Source organism: Elephas maximus, chromosome 12, assembly GCF_024166365.1.
Source record: "Elephas maximus indicus isolate mEleMax1 chromosome 12, mEleMax1 primary haplotype, whole genome shotgun sequence".
Lineage (NCBI taxonomy): Eukaryota > Metazoa > Chordata > Mammalia > Proboscidea > Elephantidae > Elephas > Elephas maximus.
The window spans coordinates 95,089,341-95,109,637 of record NC_064830.1 but is presented as its reverse complement, the minus strand read 5'-3'; the positions used below and the strand labels follow the sequence as shown (position 1 = coordinate 95,109,637).

The window sequence follows — 20,297 nt, the reverse complement described above, 5'->3', positions numbered from 1 at the left end:
GGAACGTGGATTCCGACTCATGGCGATTCTATGTATTACAGAGTAGAACTGAGCTCCAGAGAGTTTTTTTGGCTGTAATTTTTTTTTTAATTAACTTTTATTGAGCTTCAAGTAAACATTTACATATCAAGTCAGACTGTCATATATATAAGTTTATATACACCTTACTCCGTTCTCCCACTTGCTCTCCGCCTAATGAGTCAGCCCTTCCAGTCTCTTCTTTCATGACAATTTTGCCAGCTTCCAACTCTCTCTATCCTCCCATCCCCCCTCCAGACAGGAGATGCCAACACAGTCTCAAGTGTCCACCTGATATCATTAGCTCACTCTTCATCAGCATCTCTCTCCTACCCACTGTCCAGTGCCTTTCATGTCTACTGAGTTGTCTTTGGGAATGGTTCCTGTCCTGGGCCAACAGAAGGTTTGGGGACCATGACCACCGGGATTCCTCTAGTCTCAGTCAGACCATTAAGTATGGTCTTTTTATGAGAATTTGGGGTCTGCATCCCACTGATCTCCTGCTCCCTCAGGGGTTCTCTGTGGGGCTCCCTGCCAGGGCAGTCATCGGTTGTAACTGGGCACCATCTAGTTCTTCTGGTCTCAGGATGATGTAAGTCTCTAGTTCATGTGGCCCTTTCTGTCTGGCTGTAATTTTTAAAAATTTTTATTGTGCTTTAAGTGAAAGTTTACAAATCAAATCAGTCTCTCATGCAAAGACTTAAATGCACCTTACTATATACTATTTGCTCTCCCCCTAACGAGACAGCACACTCCTTCCCTCTACTCTCTCTTTTAATGTCCATTATGCCAGCTTCTGAACCCCTCGGCCCTCTTATCTCCCCTCCAGACAGGAGCTGCCCACATAGTCTCATTTGTCTACTTGATCCAAGAAACTCACTCTACACCAGTATTTTCTATCCCATAGTCCAGACCAATCCCTGTCTGAAGAGTTGGCTTTGGGAATGGTTCCTGTCTTGGGCTAACAGAAGGTCTGGGGACCATGACCCCCAGGGTCCTTCTGGTCTCAGTCAGACCATTAAGTGTGGTCTTTTTACCAAAATTTGAAGTCTGCGTCCCACTGCTCTTCTGCTCCCTCAGGGGTTTTGGCAGTAATCTTTATGGAAGCAGTTTGCCAGGTCTTCTGCAGCATTGCTGGGTGGATTCCAACCACTAACTTTCAGTTAGCAGTTGATCTCAAACCACTTGAGCCACCCAGGGGTCCTTGGGCTCAAAGTCACACCCCTCAAAAGTGGAAGATCCTGGATTCAGAGGAGTTGGGTAGAGCACCAGTGCCTGGGGCTTTCCTCCTAATGAAATCCTGCCTCACACAACTGAAAGAACATTGAAAAATGAGTCAGTCATCACTCTAGGATACCCAGTGAACCCCTCTCCTGTACTGCTTAAAACTCCCCAAGCTTTGGGAAATACCATCCCGTAGTCATTGGATCCAGTTGTGTGGCTTAAGTTCCTGTGCTGTCTCCTGTGCATACAATGGTCTCTGAAGGCTGTCTGCTTAGGATATGGCAGGATTAATAATACCAGCTCTCAGGCACCTGATGCTGTTATCTTGAGGGGAGCTCAGGTGTTGGCAGAGGTATATAAACAGTGTGGAAGAAGTCATATACTAGTAAGTTGGGTAGATAGGAGCAGGATTGAGCCTGACAGAGCCCACTGTAACCAAGTTTCCCAAAAGTCAATCAGCCAAGCAGCTCCTGCCTGTAACAATGCACTTAATGAGTTTTCAAGAAGAAAAATGTCCTTAATTTTATGGACTGGCCTCTATTTTGAATCTGATCTTTTTTTTTTTTTTTTGCTGTTAACATTGGTTTTATAAACTGGCGGTGGTATTAGATGGTCCAGTTAAAATCATCCAAATGTCCTTTATCAGCTGAATGGTTAAACAACTGTGGTACATCCATACCATGGACTATTAAACCTGATGCCATTAAGTAGATTGTGACTTGTAGCAACCCTACAGGGCAGAGTAGAACCACCCCAGAGGGTTTCCAAGGAGTGGCTGGTGGATTCGAACTGCCAACCTTTTGGTTAGCAGCAGAGCTCTTAACTACTGCACCACCAGGGCCCCATTTAATCAGAGAAGCTAGACAAATGGTTATTCATGTGTAAAAGATGAAATTGGATCCCTCCCTCACACCATATATAAAATATCAACCTCAGAAGAATTAAGTAGTTAATTTGGATTTCTTCACACAAGATGGTCTCAGGGTAGTCTGTCTTATTAACTGGTGGCTGGCTGCCAAAAGAGTAAGCAAAAGCTGCCTTTCCTTTTAAAGTCTGGCCTAGAACTGGCACAGAGTCACTTCTGCCACATTTTCATGGCCAAAACAAGTCCCAAGACCAGGCTAGATTCAAGGGGAGGGGGAATAGATCCCACCTCTTAATGTGGGGAGAGACACGCATGGACAGGGAGGGAGGAATTGATGGTGGCCATCTTTGAAGACTATGTATCCCAGAAGCTGAGAGAGACTGTGGTAGCCAGCCTCCAAGATGGCCCTAATGATCCCTGCCTGTTGAGGCTCATATCTTTTTGCAGCTCGCTCCTGCATTAGATGGGGTTGACCTGTGTAATCAATAGGATATTGCAGGAATGATACAGTGTGACTTCTTTGGCTAGATTTTTTTTAAGCTAGGTTTTTCAAGTGGTTTCTCTCTTGCATTCTGGCTAACGCCTGCTGCCATGTTGTTAGGGCACTCAAACAACCCTATGGAGAGCTCCACCTGGTGAGGAATTGAGGCCCCTGCCAACCGCCACGGGAGGAAGCCATCTTGAAAAATGATTGTCCAGCCCTAGCCAAGCCTGAATCATCCAAGCACAGGCTGATGTCGTGACTGCAACATCATGAAGACCCTGAGCCAGACCACCACCCAGCTAAACTGCTCTCAAATTCTTAACACCCAGAAACCAGGAGATAATAACTCAGGATAATTTGTTACAAAGCAAAAGATATTTAATATATGGACACGAAGAGGGCATTTACAGGGAGGGTATTTTTTGGGAAAACTGTGTTACTCTCTGTTCTTTCCCACCCCCAGGAATGGAAGGTGCTTTTCCTCCTTACCTCCAGGAGTGGATGCTTTCTCCTTCCCCTAAAGCCAAAAGCAAGGGGCTCCATTTGGACCACTTAGACCCTGTTGGACCCTGACGTGGATTGATACAGTAGCCTAGGGTTTGACTCTCTTCTGGAAATTCTAGTTGCCAGAGGCTGCTCCAATGGTGGGATGGGTGAAGCCCTGGCTAGCAACTTTGGAGAGAGTGGATATAAGAAAAGGGAAAAGCAAAAAGGATCTCTCTATCTCTCTTTTCCCAGGTTGCCCCCAGCAGAAGGGCCTAGTCAGAAGAGGGAAAATGTTTTAACTCTCTAAATCAAGTTTGGAGTTTTAATTATTTGGTAGTACTAGACACTAAGAATTACTGAATTAATATTGGGTTTATGTCTCATTGTAGCTGTAGATCTTTTTAATTATCCAAGTTCAGGCCAAAATGTCATGGTTGTTATCATGTGCCTTGAGTCGATTCCAACTCATAGTGACACTATAGGACAGAGTAGAACTGCCTCATAGTGTTTCCAACACTATAACCTTTACGGAAGCAACTGCCACATCTTTCTTCCACGGAGCGGCTGGTGGGTTCGAACTGCGGACCTTTGGGTTAGCAGTCAAACGTTTGTGCCACCGGGATTTGGAGCTGACCAAGTTTACACCCAGGGGCAGAGAAAGAACTTCCTCCACTGAATATATTTTTCAAAGCCAGTGAGAGGTAATGAAACATTGATTTCTGAGTCTATTTCAGATGTCTTGCTTATTCAGCATCCTGGTTACATATATAAAGAGCCCTCATGGCACAATGACATAAACGCTCTGCTGCTTACCAAAAGGTTGATAATTCGAACCTACCAGTGGTTCCATAGGAGAAAAGACCTGGCAATCTGCTCCCATAAAGATTACAGCTTGGGAAACCCTATGGGATAGTTCTACTCTGTCCTATAGGGTCAGTGGGAGTCAGAATCAACTCGATGGCAAACGTCAACAACAAGGAGCCCTGGTGGGACAATGGTTAAGTGCTTGACTGCTAACCAAAAGGTTGGTGGTTCAAACCCACAGCCGCTCGGGGGGGAAAGATGTGGCAATCAGCCAGCGTCCATAGAGATGATAGCTTAGGAAACCCTATGGGGCAGTTCTGCTCTGTTCTTATGGTCACTGAGTCAGAATCGACTCAACAGCAATGGGTTTGGTTTCATGTGGTTACGTGTATATTAAAGTGTATCATTTGAGCAAATATAATAAATTGATTTTAGCAAATTGCACTCGGTTGGTTCACTCATTGTTTCATTCATCAAATATTTATCGGGTGCGTGATACTCCCGGGCATTTTGTTAGATGCGGAATCCAGTGGTGAGTAAAAGCCAGTGCAGTTCCTCTTTCCCTTGGAATTTATAGTCACATGAGGAGATAGTGGCGCAGTGGTTAAGAGCTTGGCTGCTAACCAAAAGGTTGGCAGTTCGAATCCACCAGCCACTCCTTGGAAACCCTATAGGGCAGTTCTACTCTGTCCTATAGGGTCGCTATGAGTCGGAATCAACTCGACAGCAATGGGCTTGGTTTTTGGTTTGGGGAGATAGTACATCAGATGAAAATGCAATAAATGCAGGTGTGTGTGAGCAATGCCATCAGGTGTGGAGTGCTCCAAGGGTCTGTAAGGAATTGGACTGGGTTTCTCCAGAAAGCAGCACTTTGGGTGGGAATTGTGTCCAACTAAAAAGACATTTTGAAGTCCTAACCCCAGTACCTGTGAACATGGCCTTGTTTGGAAATAGGGTCTTTGAAGAGGTTATCAGTTAACATAAGGTCATGCTGGAGCAAAGGAGCCCTGCTGGTGCAGTGGGTAAGTGCTCGACTGCCAACTGAAAGGGTTGGAGGTTCAAACTCCCCTCGTGGCTCTAAGGGAGAAAGACCTGGTGATCTGCTCCCATAAAGATTACAGCCAAGAAAACCCTGTGGAGCAGTTCTACTCTGTCACATGGGGTCCCTATGAGTCGGAGTCGGCTCAATGGCACCTAACAACAACGTAGTGGAGTATCCCATTGCTATGAAGTCAATTCCAACTCATAGCAACCCTACAGGACAGTAGAATTGCACCATAGGGTTTCCAAGGCCATAGATCTTTATAGAAGCAGACTGCCACATCTTTTTCCCATGGAGTGGCTGGTGGCTTTGAACCGATAACCTTTTGGTTACTCAGTGATGTCCTTATAAAACAGGAGAAGAGACACACAGGGGGACAATGGCTGTGTGAAGATGAGGCAGAGATTGACGTGATTGCCAGCCATCACCAGAGACTAGGAGAGAGGCATGAAAAAGATTCTCCCTCAGAACCCTCAGAAGGATTTAGCATGACTGACACTTTGATTTTGGACTCCCAGCCTCCAGAACTGTGAGATAATAAATTTCTGTCATGTAAAGCCACCCAGCTTGTACTTTGCTCTGGCGGGCTCAGGACACTCACACAGGTGGTCTGGGCAGCTGTGTGGAAAAGAAGGGAATGTGGACAGATTGGAGAGTCATTTTCTAGGTAACATTGACAGAACTTGGCAGTGGATTAGGGCTGAGGGAGAAGGAGATGTTGAGGCGAACTCCCAGGTTTCTGGCTTGAAAAACCGGACAGATGGTGGTATCTTTCACAGAGTGAGAAAACACTGGAAGATGACCAGGTTTGCAGGGGGACAGCATGTGTTGTATTTTGGACATGTTGATCTTGAGATATGTTCCAGTTGTCTAATGCTGCCTAACAAATCACCCCAAAACATAATGGCTTGAACAAGGGCATCTATTAAACTCATAGTTTCTGTGGGTCAGCATGTGCACAGAGCACAGTGGAGACAGGTTGTCCCTGCTCTATGATATCTGGGCCCTCAACCTGAAGGCTGGGAGCTGGAAACATCTGACGGCTTCTCACTCACTTGTCTGGCTATCGGCTAGAAGCCTCAGCTCCTTTCCAAGCGGGCTAATTGGGCTTTCTCACAACATGGCTGCTGGGTTCTCAAGGTGACTGTCCCAAGAGTAAGAGAGCCAGGTGAAAGTTGTATTCCAGCAGGCGGGGATCATGTGTCCCACCCTAGAGTCTGTCCCCAGGCCCCTCAAGACCATACCAGGGAGTAGTGTATGGGGGCAGACTTCGTCTAGATTCCGTGGTGATGGGGAATTTGCCTCCCAGACCCGCACAGTGAACAAATTGAACATTCGAGTATGCTGTTCTTATAAAGAAAACCCTGGTGGCTTAGTGGTTAAGTGCTATGGCTGCTAAGCAAAAGGTCGGCAGTTCGAATCCACCAGATACTCCTTGGAAACTCTAGGGGGGTAGTTCTACTCTGTCCTATAGGGTCACTATGAGTCACAATCCACTCAAGGGCAACAGGTTATGGGTTCTTATAAAGTCCTCCTGCTTCCTCCACCAGGGGGAGTTTCTCACGGTTGAAGTTTCTTCAAGAGTCCCCTGCCTGCCGCCATGTTGTCAGGAACATCTTTCCCTCCAGCCCCCTTCCATCGCCTCTAACCTCCATCCTCAGCTTCCTCCTCTCCTGTGGTCTCATCACTTGCACCCCTGTGGAGCCCGAGAAGGTGCCTTCTCTGGAGAGAAATTATCTAACTCTCTGGGGAGTGGACTCGGCTGTAAAAATCATAATTATTTTTGCCCCAGCTCTGGATTCTCGCTTGGCGTTGGCCTCTTAGCCTCAGTCTTGGCCTTGCTTCACCTCAGTTCCTCACCTGCAATCTCAGCTCAAGAGTCTACTTTGATTTTAGGGTTTAATGACCATGCCCAGATAAAGTTCTTAGTCCTGTCACTGTCCCCCAGTGAGCCTGTCATGGATTGAATTGTGTCCCCCCCCAAATATGTGTCAACTTGGTTAGACCATAATTCCCAGTATTGTGTGGTTGTCCTCCATTTTGTGATTCTAATTTTATGTTAAAAAGGATTAAGGTGGGATTGTAACACCCTTACTAAGGTCACATCCCTGATCCAATGTAAAGGGAGTTTCCCTGGAGTGTGGCCTGCACCACCTTTTTACCTTACAAGAGATATAAGGGAAGCAAGCAGAGAGTAGGGACCTCATGCCACCAGGAAGCAGCCCTGGGAGCAGAGCTCATCCTTAGGACCTGAGGTTCCTGTGCTGAGATGCTCCCAGACTAAGGGAAGACTGATGACAAGGACCTTCCTCCAGAGCTGACAGAGAGAGAGAGAGCCCTCCCCTGGAGCCAGGGCCCTGAATTTGGACTTATAGCCTAAAACCCTATGCGGCAGTTATACTCTGTCATATAGGGTCACTGTGAGTCAGAACCGTCTAGAAGAATACCCACATTTAATCTAAAAAGACTACTTAAATATTCCTGCCTTTTCCAACTATTATGTGTGAAGCTGAGTTTTCTTCACGTTAGCCAAAACAACATATTCCAACAGATTGAATGCAGAAGCAAATTTTGAGAGACTGTGAGAAAATAAATTTCTCTATGTTAAAGCCATCCACTTGTGGTATTTCTGTTATAGCAGCACTAGATGACTAAGACAGAGCCCTTGGTAAATACCACTGTTTTCATGTGCTTTATCTCGTCCATCCTCAGGTTGAGAAAGCTTATATAAACTGTCCAAGGAACTACAGGTTGTTAGTGGTAGCAGGACCCAGCCTCAGGAAATCTACCTAGAAAGCCTCTATGAGTGTCCTGGGGCTGCTGTAACAAAATACTACAAACTGTGGGCTTATAAGAACAAAAACTTACTGTCTCACAGCTCTGGAGGCTGGGAGTCTGAGATCAAGGTGTTGGCAGTGTTGATTCCTTCGGAGGCTCAGAGAAGCGCTGTTCTATGCCTCCCTTCCATCTTCTGGTGACTCCAGGCATTCCTTGATGTTCCTTGGCTTGCAGCTATGTCGGCTGTCATCACATGATGTCCATCTCTCTCCCTGTCTCTTCTTTAATAAGGACACCACTCAGATTGGGCCCACCCTACTCCATATTAACTGAACCCTGGTGGCATAGTTCTTAAGTGCTACAGCTGCTAACTAAGGGTCGGCAGTTCGAGCCCACCAGGTGCTCCTTGGAAACTCTGTGGGACAGTTCTACTCTGTTCGGTAAGATTGCTATGAGTTGAAATCGACTCAAGGGCAATGGGTTTGGTTTTTGATAATATCTTCAAAGACCCTATTTCCAAACAAGTCTCATTCACAGGTAGTGGAGTTAGGACTTCATCACATCTTTTTTTAGGGAACAAAATTCAACCCACCACACAGCTCATCTCAACCACAGTGCTCTGCAGCCTCTCCACTGTGGCTTAATGAATGCTCCTGGGTTTGTTTGTTTTTTTTTTTTTTTGTACCCCAGAAAATATGGATTAAATTTGTCTCCTTGCCACACGCAGTGGGTAAAGAACCAGGCAGCCACCCGCTCTGCCTGCTTGGTGCCTTCAGCATAGCAGGGAGATGGAAATGAAACAACCAACCTTTTGCAGTTATTATGTGATGAGTACTATGAAGGAAAGGCACAGGAACCTTGGGTGAGGACTTCAGAGAAGCTGAACCATGTCGAGGTGAGAAGAATTTCCTGCAGAAGTAACACTTAACTTGAACCTTGAAGGGAGGAAAGAATTTGGGGGTGGGTTGCGTTTATGGAAGGAGCCCTGGTGGTGCAATGGTTAAAGCGATCGACTGCTAACCAAAAGGTCTGTGGTTGGAAACCACCAGCGGGCTCCATGGGAGAAAGATGTGGCAGTCTGCTTCTGTAGAGATTTATAGCCTTGGAAATCCTATGGGGTCGCTCTGAGTCAGAATTGACTCCACAGCGGTGGGTTTTTGGGTGGGGATTGTAGGTAGGGTTGGCTCTTTGCAAGCCTCGGTCACTGTGAGCTTGGTCACTTGATGAACTCTAGAATCAGGTTCTGGGGTGAAGGAAGGATCCTCAGAGCTGGGGAATGTGAATGCCTTTGGCTAAAGGTCCCTGGGTGGTGCAGAGCAGCTTGTGTTGGGCTGATAACTGGAAGGGTGGCACCCAGAGGCACCGTGGAAGAAAAGGCCTGGCGCTCTGTTTCTGTGAAGATTACAGCCAAGAAAACCCTATGGAGCAGTCCTACATTGTGGACAGTCAGAATAGGCCGCACGGCACAAGACAACACTAACAGGCAAGATAACAGATGAGCTGAGGAGAACTTACTGCGATTTACTGGGACATTTGAATTGACAACCCATCACAAAAGCCAGAATGGGTCAAGGTGCAGCAGGTGCCCACCTACCTGTTGACACCAGCGTTGTGGTCCACTGGGTTTGCTCTCCCAGCTCATGGGGGACCTTCTGGCTTTCCTCATGTTGGCCCCTGAGATCCTCCAGTTAGGTTCCCTGGCTGACCTGTGCTCACACACCACCCCCTCTCCATTATCATGGGCCGTTCAGTGGTGTTGGGTGGGGACCCTGGCAGTGGGGGCAAAACAGGAGGTTGAGTCATAGGGACAGTGGTGTTTCCTGAGGCCTGGGCTGTAGGTTAGGTTCCCACTGCCAGTATGTCCCCGAGGGGCTCCTCCCAGGCCCCAGAGATGGCCTGGACTCCGTGGATGGCGGGGAGAAAATCTGAGGACTACCCTGCCTTGCCCACTGGGGCATCTGGGTGAAACGGGCACCCTTAACCAAGAAAGGAAATCAGCTCACTTCACCCGGGGGCGTCCTCGGCACTGGCCACCCCCCTGGCCCCCAGTGACAGACCCTGGAGGGTGGGCACACTGGCCTGCACCTATAGACAACGCCAGGGGAGCCGCTGTCGGAATGCCGGGAGCGCAGAGGGTGGGGTGGCGATCGCAAGGTTCTGGGAGGTGGCGGGAAAGCGGCAGGAGGAGTTGTAGTAAAGGTGGTGGGCTGCTCGTGAGTGGCGCCTCAGTGAGTCTGTCTGTTCAGTGAGAGGCCTGTCCAGGCTGTGCGTCCGCGAGCCCCGGGGGCCAGGTCCCCAGCGGAGCACCTCAGCGGCGCACGGACGGTGGAGGGCGACCAGGGGCAGGGAGAGGAGGCCGGGGTGGAGGGTATGGAGACAAGGGGGAGAGAAGCGGGGGAGGGGAGAGAGGGGACGGGAGGCCCACCGGGGAGGGGGGCTCGGCGGGGGCGGGGCAGGGGGTCCGCAGGACGGGGGAGGCCGGGCCGGGGTGGGGGGAGGCCCGCGGGGCGGGAAAGCGGGAGTGGAGGGAGGTCCGCGGGGACGCGAGGCAGAGGGGGGTCCGGGGCCCCGAGGCCAGAGCAGGGGGATGTCCGCGGGGGCGGTGCCGGCGCGGAGGGGGCGGCCCCTGGCGGCGCGGGACCAATCGCAGCCGCCCGGCCTCCACCCACTCGGCTCCAGCCGGCCGCCCCGCCCGCCGTCCCCGCGCCGCAGCCGCCTCCGGCCTCCGTGCATCCAGGTACGCCCGGGGCTGGGGGGCCGGGGTCTGCGGCGGGACCCCTGGCCTCGGTGGGAGGCTGGACCCCTGGGCCAGGCCCCAGGGAGGCCCCCCGCAAGACGCGGAGGAAATGACAGAAAAACGTCTCCCGCCCCCTGTGGGGACGCGGGGTCTGAGGTGGAAGCCAGCCCGGGGAGGGACCGGCGGCTGCGGCCCCATCGAGCCCCAGCGGGGGCGTCCCGGCCCCGGTGCCCCCTTCCTGGTCCTTGGGGGGCGACCTGACTCTGGTGTCACCCCTGCTGGTAGCCCCGGGGAGGGCCCAGCGCCCCATCCTGGTCCTTGGGGGGGCGTCCGACCCTGGCGCCACCCCTGGGAGGGCCAGGAGCCCCCATCCTGATCCCTGGGGGTGTGCTGGACCAGTGGCCCCCACCCCCGCCGCGTCGCCTCCTCTCCCGGTCCCTCCGGCTTGAGCCCCCTCCCGGTGCAGAGGCCAGGGGCGAAGCGTCATGTCCCTGAGTGAGTGAGTGAGTGAGTGAGTGAGTGAGTGGGTGGGGGGTAGGTGGGTGGGGCGGGCCGCGGTCGCGGGAACTCGCGGAGTCGCCCTTCCTGGAGCCTCGGCGGTCGGGGTGGGGGTGGGGGGCTCGGTCCTGCCCCGGCGGGGGCACATTCTGTGACCCGGCTCATTGTGATTTAACGCCTGCGTTGGGGACGCAGACAGCGTCGCTGAGAGCTCGGCCCAGCTCCTGCCATTGTTCTCAGTTTTCCACCCTTCAAGAAGGCCCCTCAGCTGGTTTTTAGTTTTTGTCCCATTTTCTTTTTGCCTGTACAACAGGTCAGCACGAACCTGTGACAGCATCTCTCTGACCTCCTCCCCCCGCTGATATCTCCTGGAGAATTCCTACGGGTGGGTCCGCGGGTCGTGCCTGTATTCCTCTTCAGCATTGTCCTGGGCTCCCCATTCCTTGCACTCCCTAATTTCTCTCCTCCTTCTCAGAGAAACAGAAGGGGTTTTCTAAATCACCTGCAAATACTGTTTGAACCGCTTACATTTCTACACAGATAAGGCTTTCGTAGTGATTGTTATATATTAGGAGTACCTAACCAAAGGGTTGGCAGTTCAAACCCACCCAGAGGCCCTCAACCATTGAAAACCCCATGGAGCACAGTTCTATTCTGACACAGGTGGAGTTGCCATGAGTCAGAATTGACTCCGCAGCAGCTGGTTTGGTTTTTGATTTCATACTTAACTAGTCCAGGGCTTTGAACTGGTTCATTCCAGTTCCAACCCCTGCTGAGAATTTGCATTTCTACCCAAGATATACTGAATCAGAATCTACATTTTAACAAGATCCCCAGGTGATTCTTAGGTGTAATAAATTTTGAGAACCACTGCTCTACCAGTGGTTCTCAAAAATGTCCTTTACAAGCAGTATTAGCATCTTCTGGAAACTTGTTCGAAATGCAAATTCTCAGCAAGGGCTGGAACTGAAATGAACCGGTTCGAAGGCCTGTTAACCACTCATTTAGGCCTACGAAATGTAAGATTTTTGACAGGTACAAAACAGAATATTTTCTTCCATGTCACACCGTTCCTTTGACAGGACCACGAACAATAACCTTTGCAATATATACATTTATAAAACCTGGGAGTGCTGCCCAGGCCTCCCCTGGGTTAGCTCATTCTCAGGCCTTACCATCTGTGTTTTCCTCTCCTGCTGTTTTCTTAAACAGGAAGAAAGAAACTTTTCTGATGATGGCTTCTCCGTCCCCTTGGCTCTCCGAGGAGGATGAGAGTCTCAAAGGCTGTGAACTGTATGTTCATAAGCACAGCATCCAGCAGGTGCTCAAAGAATGTATCGTGCACCTCTGCGTCGCCAAGCCGGACCGTCCCATGAAATTCCTGCGGGAATACTTTGAAAAGTTGGAGAAGGTCAGTGGCTTCGACCACCTGGTTTTTCTGTTTGCAGGTGACCTGGATGGGGGGCACATAGTAAAACCCGGTTCCCATCTGTCATTCCATAAGCCAATGTCAAATGCCTCCTTCCCCCTCCAAATGTAGTCCTTGTGAAACTCCCCAGGAGCACGGGGAGAGAAGTCATTTTGGGGCTGACCCTGCCTTGTTTGGTCTCATGGGGTTCATTCTGGGGTGAGGTCTTCCCAGCCACAGAAATTCCACCTTCTTTTTCTAGATGGCTCAGGGTTTCCAGCCATCTTCAGAGGTCTCATTGGAGGCAGCACAGGGTTTTAGGTCCAGCTGACTGTTACGGAACTCACTCAGGGGGTGGAGGTGGAGATCAGGTCTAGTTATAGATGCCATTGACTTTTGGGATAAAGCAAAATAGCTCTAATTGCTAAGATTGAAGGTTGGCGTCCACGTCAAGCTGTGTCTGAAACTTTGCAGACACTAGGAGAAGAAATTCTGCCCCTCTGAAATTTTTTACGTGTGTGTATGTGGGGACAAGCACATGCCTATTCTATCCCTTCTCTTCTAAGGAGAGAGAGCCCTCCTCCCCCCTGCACAATTCATTTCTCTGTGAATGAGATCTGTCACTCTCCTTCCTGGCCTCCTGCTTCCGGGTTCTTCTTGTGGCTGGAAAACCGATTTTGGAACATCAGCTCTGCTGAGGACCTTGTCAGGGTCCCCACTCTTGCTCCCTACCCCTGACTCTCCTTGGGTATCATCTAAGGTTCATTCCTTCTCTTGGTCCTTTTACCACAACTTATTTTTTACGTATCCCTTGTCCCTGTCTCATGGGGACGGAATGGGAATCTGGTAAACCAATTCATGCTAAGGTCTGCTTTTAAGCACCTATGAGATCCAAGGTCTCCAGACAGTGATGTTTATTATACTTTTGGCAGGGGCCTTCCATAGTCATATAGCCCTAATCTAAAGAACTGAATTTTTTTCTTCCATTAAAAAACATTTTAAGGTAATGCATGCTTAGTAAAGAAAATTTGAAAAGTTCAGAAGTAGAAAGAAGAAATAAAAATCATCTGTTGTCCTTTTTGCCTATTTTCCTCCTCGTGCATCGTGTGTGTGTTTTAAAACATGTTGTAATCATGTTGTAGATGCAGTTTTACGTTTTGTACTTTTCATTTACTATATACTCTTAATAGATCTCGCTTTAAGCAGCTGCATAATGTTTCAATGAGACAATATACTAAGGTTTTCTCAACCTTTTCCTCATCGATTAGACCGTTGAGTTGTTTCCACTTTAATATTAAAAATGATGTCATACTAACATATTTGTATGTAGATTTTTTTTTTTTCTGTATGTGGTATTGCTTGTTTAGGAGAGTCTTTCAGAAGTGAAATTACTGGGTCAAATCTACAGACATTTTTATAAATCTTGTTGGCATTGCCAGAGAGCTTTCCAAAATGGCGGCATCAATTTACGTCCCCACCAGCAGAGTGTGATTGTTGGTTTACCCAGCCTAGCCAGCTCTGGCTGTTTCATTTAAAAAAATTTTTTTCAGTAGGTAGGTGAAAATGGTCATGTGGCCTTGATTCATCTTTCTTTGGTTAATTATGAGGTCAGTTATTTAGGAGGAATGTTCCATTGGGGGAATTCCAGTTACCAAGAACATGTGCTTCTGTTTTCTGCACCTTTGAAAGAGGAGAATCAGGCTGGTGACAATGCATCCTTTTCCATATCAAAGCATAACTTCATTAAAACTGGAGTTACTTAAATTGGTTTGTTAACAAATGAGTTCTAGCCAGGTAATGAATGAGCAGAAATTGACTTGATGTCACCTAACAACAGCAATGACACTGAGTCTCACAGGATGTGAGCTGTAGGCACGACTGGAGTCAGGGGACCTTTTAGGGGGACTGAGGCCAGGTGAAGGCAAGACCAATGAGAACACAGCAATGGTTCTCAACTGGGTACATTTTGCCTCCTGGGGACATTTGGCAATAGCTGGAGACATTTTTGATTGTTACAATTGGGAGAGGGTACTATTATCATTTGGTGGGTGCAGGCCAGGGACGCTGCTAAAGACACTGCAAAGTACAAGGCAGTCCCCCACAACCAAGAATTGTCTGGTCCCCAAATCTCTATCGTGCCAAGGTTGAGAAATCCTACGACAGAGAGAAGGCAATGAGCCTAAGATCACCAGGGCATAGAATGGGCAGGATGTAGTAACAGCAAGGATTTGAAGAGACAGGGGTTGGAAGTTGGGGTGATGCCTGGGAGATAAGGAGGACCCAGGAGGAAGCAGTTTGGATGGCCTGACGCATATGAGCTCTGGGCTTTCTGGGCCACCTAGGTAGAGACACACAGTAGGAGGTTGCTGGAGACCAGGCGCAGAGGTGTCCCAGCCAGAGAACAGAAGAGGGAGACAGATGAAGGCTGTACAGGTGTCCAAGCCAGAGATGATGGGGCTGTTCCAGGATGGAGCGTGGAGATGGGGCAACGTGGTCAGGCTGGGCCAGCGGGGCCATTTGTCTTGTGACCACAAATGGTGGAGCCGTTTGTCTTGGACATGGGGTGAGAACAGCAGGGTGGAGTGTGACTCCTGGGGCCTGAGGCTCTGAGTGAGTGGAGGGGCCACTTACCCAGAAGGGAGCGGTGGGGAGGGGCAAGGCTGGGTGGGAAATGAAGACTTCTATTTGGACTTGACAGGTTCGAGTTGTCAGGGGGACAGCCCGATATGAGCTTGGAGTGGAGGAGAGGCTGGGCAAGGATATGGGTCTGAGAAGATGAATGGTTCGTGCATTTCCTGGGAGGTGGTTTATTACCTGCCCTTTACAGGTGAGGACTGAAGCTCAAAGAGGTAGGGCGACCTGCCCACACTCCGGTAGTGAGGGAGGCCTCAATTTCAGTCTCAGTTCTAAGTCAAGACTTTTTCTATTATTTTGCAAGAAGAGCACTGCATGGGCCCGTATGTCCTCAGTCACCATCCGCCTTGGCTGCCTTCTCAGGCTGGGGCAGGACGGTCTCACCTATACCCACACTGAAGGAGCAAGCATTGTTAAGTGAAAATAGCCTGGTGCCATTGAGTTGACCCTGATGCATGACAACCCCATGTATTATAGAGTAAAACTGTGCTCCAGAGGCTATAATCTTTATGGAAGCAGATTGCCAGGCCTTTCTTCTGTGGCACCACTGTGTGGGTTTGAACCACTAAACATAGGTTAGCAATCCAGTGCAAACTGTTTGCACCAACCAGGGACCTTAAACTGAAACTAAAAAAAAAAAAAACCACTGCTGTCGAGTCGATTCCAACTCATAGTGCCCCTATAGGACAGTAGAACTGCCCGATAGAGTTTCCGAGGAGCACCTGGTAGATTTGAACCACTGATCTTTTGATTAGCACCCATAGCTCTTAACCGCTACACCACCAGGGTTTTCTAAGTGAAACTAGCAGGTTACAGAATACTGTCTTTGGTACAATCCTGTTTTTGTCAAAGGTCACGCCAACAATAATGTATCTGTGTGCAAAGAAAGAAATCTGAGGGAGACCCACAAAGTGTCAGCAGTGGTAGTGTCTCGGGAACAAGGCTACAGGTTGTTTCTGCTCCTCTTTTTTTGGGTAATAGTTGATATGTACAGGCCTGTGGGGAATTTTGTGAAGTCTCTGTAATTGTATGTGTATTTTTAAAAATTCCTTGTGGTGAAATATATATTAAAAAAAGTTTGCCGCTTTTAAATGTATGACTCAGTGGCATTAATTACATTCACCACGTTGTATAACCATCGCCACTATCTGTTTCCATAAGTCATAAAAAACCAGGTGCTGTTGAGTGGACTCCAACTCATGGCGACCCCCTCTGTGTCAGAGTTGACCGGTGCTCCGTAGGGTTTTCAATGGCTGATGTTTTTGGAAGCAGGTTGCCAGGTCATCCTTCCTTGTCTGTCTTAGTCTGGAAGTGCCTCTGAAGCCTGCTCAGCATTATAGCAGCATGCAAGCCACCAGTGACAGACAGGTGGTGGCTACGCATGAGGTGCGTTGGCTAAGAATTGAACCCAGGTCTCCTGAATGGAAGATGGGAATCCTACCGCTGCCGCCACACCAGTTGCCCTGGGGTTGAGTCTGATTCATGGCGACCCCATGTGTGCCAGAGTAGAAACGTGCTCCGTGGGGTTTTCAGTGGCCGATGTTTTGGAAGTAGATCACCAGACCTTTCTTGTAGCTCGCCTCCTTTCATTTAGCAGCGAGTACATTAGCTTGTCACACCACCCAGGGATTCTTCCAAAAGTCTTACATCACTTCAAACAGAAGCTCCGTGTCCCTTCAGAAATACCCCCCATTCCCTCTCCTCCCAGCCCCTGGTAACCTCTAATCTACTTTTTGTTTCTATGCATTTTCCTGTTATAGATATTTCATATGACTGAGATCATACAGGAAACCCTGGTGGCGTAGTGGTTATGTGCCATGGTTGCTAAACAAAAGGTCGGCAGTTTGAATCCACCAGGCGCTCCTTGCAAACTCTATGGGGCAGTTCTACTCTGTCTTACAGGGTCACTATGAGTCAGAGTTGACTCGATGGCAACAGGTATGGGGATCATACAGTATTTGTCCTTTTGTGTTTGGCTTATTTCACTCACCATCAAGTCTTCAAGGTTCATCCATGTCCTAGCATGGATCAAAACTTCATTTTTCTTTAAGGCTGAGTAATACTCTGTCTTAGTTAAGTAGCAGTCCCTGAACAGAAATACCACAAGCGAGTGGCTTTAATGAACAGAAATTTATTTTCTCACAGTTTAGGAGGCTGGGAGTCCAAATTCAGGGCACTGGCGCTTGGGGAAGGTTCTTTTTTTGCTCTGGGGGAAGGTCCTTATCTCTTTTCAGCTTCAGTTCCTGGGTTCCTTGGTGATCATGTGGCATGTATCTTCCCCTCTGTGCTTGCTTGCTTAATCTGCTCTTTTATATCTCAAAAGGGTTGATTTAAGACACACCCTATACTAATACTGTCCATTAATATAACAAAGAAAATCCATTCCTAAATGGGATTATAACCAGAGGTTTAGGGGTTAGGAGTTACAATACAAATTTGGGGCGGAGGGGCACAATTCAATCCATAACGTACTCCATTGTATGGATGGACCACATGGTACTTATCCAGACATCTGTTGATGGACACGTGGGTTGTTTTCACCTTTTGGCTGTTGTGAATGGTGCTGCTATGAACATTTTGTCCTGCATGCATAATTTTTTATGTGGGTGCATTTTTCTGGGGAGAGTGTCCCTCAGCTTGCATGGGATTCTCAGATGATTCTGAGATCCTCAAATATAAAGTACGTAAGAGAGTCCGAGGACCCCCGGTGGCACAGTGGTTAAGAGCTTGGTTGCTAATCAAAAGGGCAGTAGTTTGAATCCACCAGCTGCTCCTTAGAAACCCTACGCGGGGCAGTTCTACTATGTCCTATAGGGTCACTATGAGTTGGAATCTACTCAAAGGCCACAGGTTTTTTTTTTTTAAGAGAGTCAGAAAATCCCTTGAGGGTCTCATTTCCTGCTGTGTTCTTTTGACCCAGGTGATGTCATAAGGGGTGTGTGGAATCAGGAGACACTGTTGAGTGCATTGGGGCACTGGGTCTTCTGGGACCCAGGCGGGCTGCTTGCCAGGGGAGGGGAGCAGTGGTTGAGGCAGCCCCTTCTCCTCATGGGGCCCGGTCAGGGCGGGGCCAGCCTGGGAAGGAGGGCTTTCCTCAGCCTGGTCACAGCAGGGTGTATATTTGTGAAGCCTTGATAAAGCGCCCTCTGCCTTCCTTACTGGCCAGCAGGAATGTTCCAGTCCTCAGCACCCAGTGGACAGGCCCCGGTGAGTGAGTTCTTTGCCTTGGGCCATTTAAAAGGGTTGGGTTACTCTACGGTGGAGACTCAGGGCAAAAAATTTCCTCATCCACTAGGCAAACACAGCACTGGAGCTTCCCCACCAAGACGTGATCTTTCAAAAGATTGTGTAATTACAGTATCATCAATCCTGTCAATAATGAGCTTTGTTATTGAAAAAGATCACCCTACAAAAAATACACCCATTACACTTCGCCTATGTGATAAACTTCCATTTTTCTGAGAACTTTTCTTGCTTTACAGTACACGTACACACAGGTACTTGTAGCATATATGCAGTTTTTGTTTGTTTTTTCTTCCTAGTAACATTTTTATGGCATCTCATGACCATGAAATATTCCATCCCATGGGTGGTGTAATTATTAACTTCTTTCCATTTTGTATATTTAATGGCTTTCTGTTTTTTTTTTTCCTTCATAAAATACTTTCATGATAATTGTTTTCGCTGTTAAACAAGTTGGCTTTGACTCATGGTGACCTTGTGTAGAACAGAATGAAACGTTGCCAGGTCCTGTGCTATCTTCATGATCATTAATGAAATGATTTAAAAGAGAAAAGTACATATGCAAATATCTCAGGAAATGAGTTGGAGTATCTGAGTATTTTTATGGTTCTTGAATCATATTATTATTTTGTCCCCTAAAGGGTCTAATGAACTTATGGTTCCCTTAATGTGGGTGACTAAGGAACCCTGGTAGTGCAGTCTTTAAGTGCTTGGCTGCTGACCGAAAGGTGGGCAGTTGGAACCCACTAGCCGCTCTGTGGGAGAAAGATGTGGCAGTCTGCTCCGTATCGATTACAGCCTCGGAAACCCTGTGGGGCAGTTCTGCTCAGTTATACGGGGTTGCTATGCGTTGGAGTCATCTCGACAGCAACAGGTAATCTGGGTGATTATTGCTGCTTTCCCAGGTCCCTGCCAGCACTGGCTCTTATGGTGGTGGTTTATTGTGCTTGTTTGATGGGCGTGTGGTTGTTGAAGCTGGCCTTGCTCGTCTTCCTGGTGGCATGGTGCTGTGTTTGCTTTCCTGTAGTCCGTTGGTCAAACAAGATGAGGATCCAGGCTAACACTTGGGCTGTTCATAAACAAGTTTCATGGAAGAAAAAGACCTTGCATTTCACTTTGCAATGGGCACACACTTAGCTATGAAATGGGGAAAACCTAGGCCGACTCTTCCAGGAGACATTTATGGAAGCAAATACTGGGCCATTCAGATAACCAGGCAGGCCATTCCTGAGGGCTGTGGTTGAAACTGGGCTAGCAGATTAGTGTGGTCACTATGTTTTGAGGTTTGGCATGAATTTCCTGGTGACCAGCACTGTATATACCGTTATGTTAGCAGACAGAGGCATACTTATTTATTTATTTTTGTTAGGTGTGTATTCTTTTAGTTTTCGTTTTTGTTCTAAGTATACGTAATAACATTTGAAAAATAAAAATAATCGTCAAAAAGTATCTCTAAAACCACAAAGTAATACATCTGATGTTCCTTTTGGAGCGTTTAGAATATAAATCATTTAAAAATATATATCCTTACTAAGAAAGCCTTCCATAAACTCTGTCTAGGTCAGGCCAATCCAAACAGTGAGAACAAAGGGTTAAAGAGGAACAATTTTAGTTATGTTAATATTTTTTTTTAATAGTATTGTGCTTTTGGTGAAAGTTTACACAGTAGATTAGGTTCCCACTCAGCAATTTCTACACAGATTGTTCAGAGACATAGATTACCTTCTTCACAATGTGTGAACATTCTCATTATTTCCTTTCTGGTTGTTCCGTTTCCAGTAATCTAGTTTCCCTGCCCCCTTACTGTCTCATTTTTTGTTTTAAAGTAATTGTTGACCACTTGGTGTCATATAGATGATTTTTTAAAAGGAGCACAATATTCATGGTTGATGTCCATTATTTTGTAAGCCAGTCTGTTATTTACCTAAAAAGTGGCTTCAGGTGCTAGCTTTGGTTCAAGGTTTAAAGAACATCTAAGGACAGTAGTCTTGGGAAGTCCTCTGGCCTCAACCAGTTGAGTAAGTCTGGATTTTTTAAGAAGTTGAAGTTCTTTTCCACATTATTCTCCCTTCCTAT

At 47.9% G+C, this 20,297-nt stretch overlaps 1 protein-coding gene across 1 annotated transcript in view; it reads left to right on the top strand.

Moving 5' to 3' along the window:
* Positions 1-10,385: 10,385 nt before the first annotated feature.
* The window catches only part of PRKAR1B (protein kinase cAMP-dependent type I regulatory subunit beta), a 146,711-nt gene continuing 136,799 nt past the window's right edge, over positions 10,386-20,297 (top strand). The window contains exons 1-2 of the mRNA XM_049905119.1: positions 10,386-10,438; positions 12,149-12,347. Of these exons, the coding sequence (XP_049761076.1) occupies positions 12,168-12,347 (180 nt within the window). The 5' untranslated portion in view covers positions 10,386-10,438; positions 12,149-12,167. The remainder of the gene's footprint in view (positions 10,439-12,148; positions 12,348-20,297) is intronic.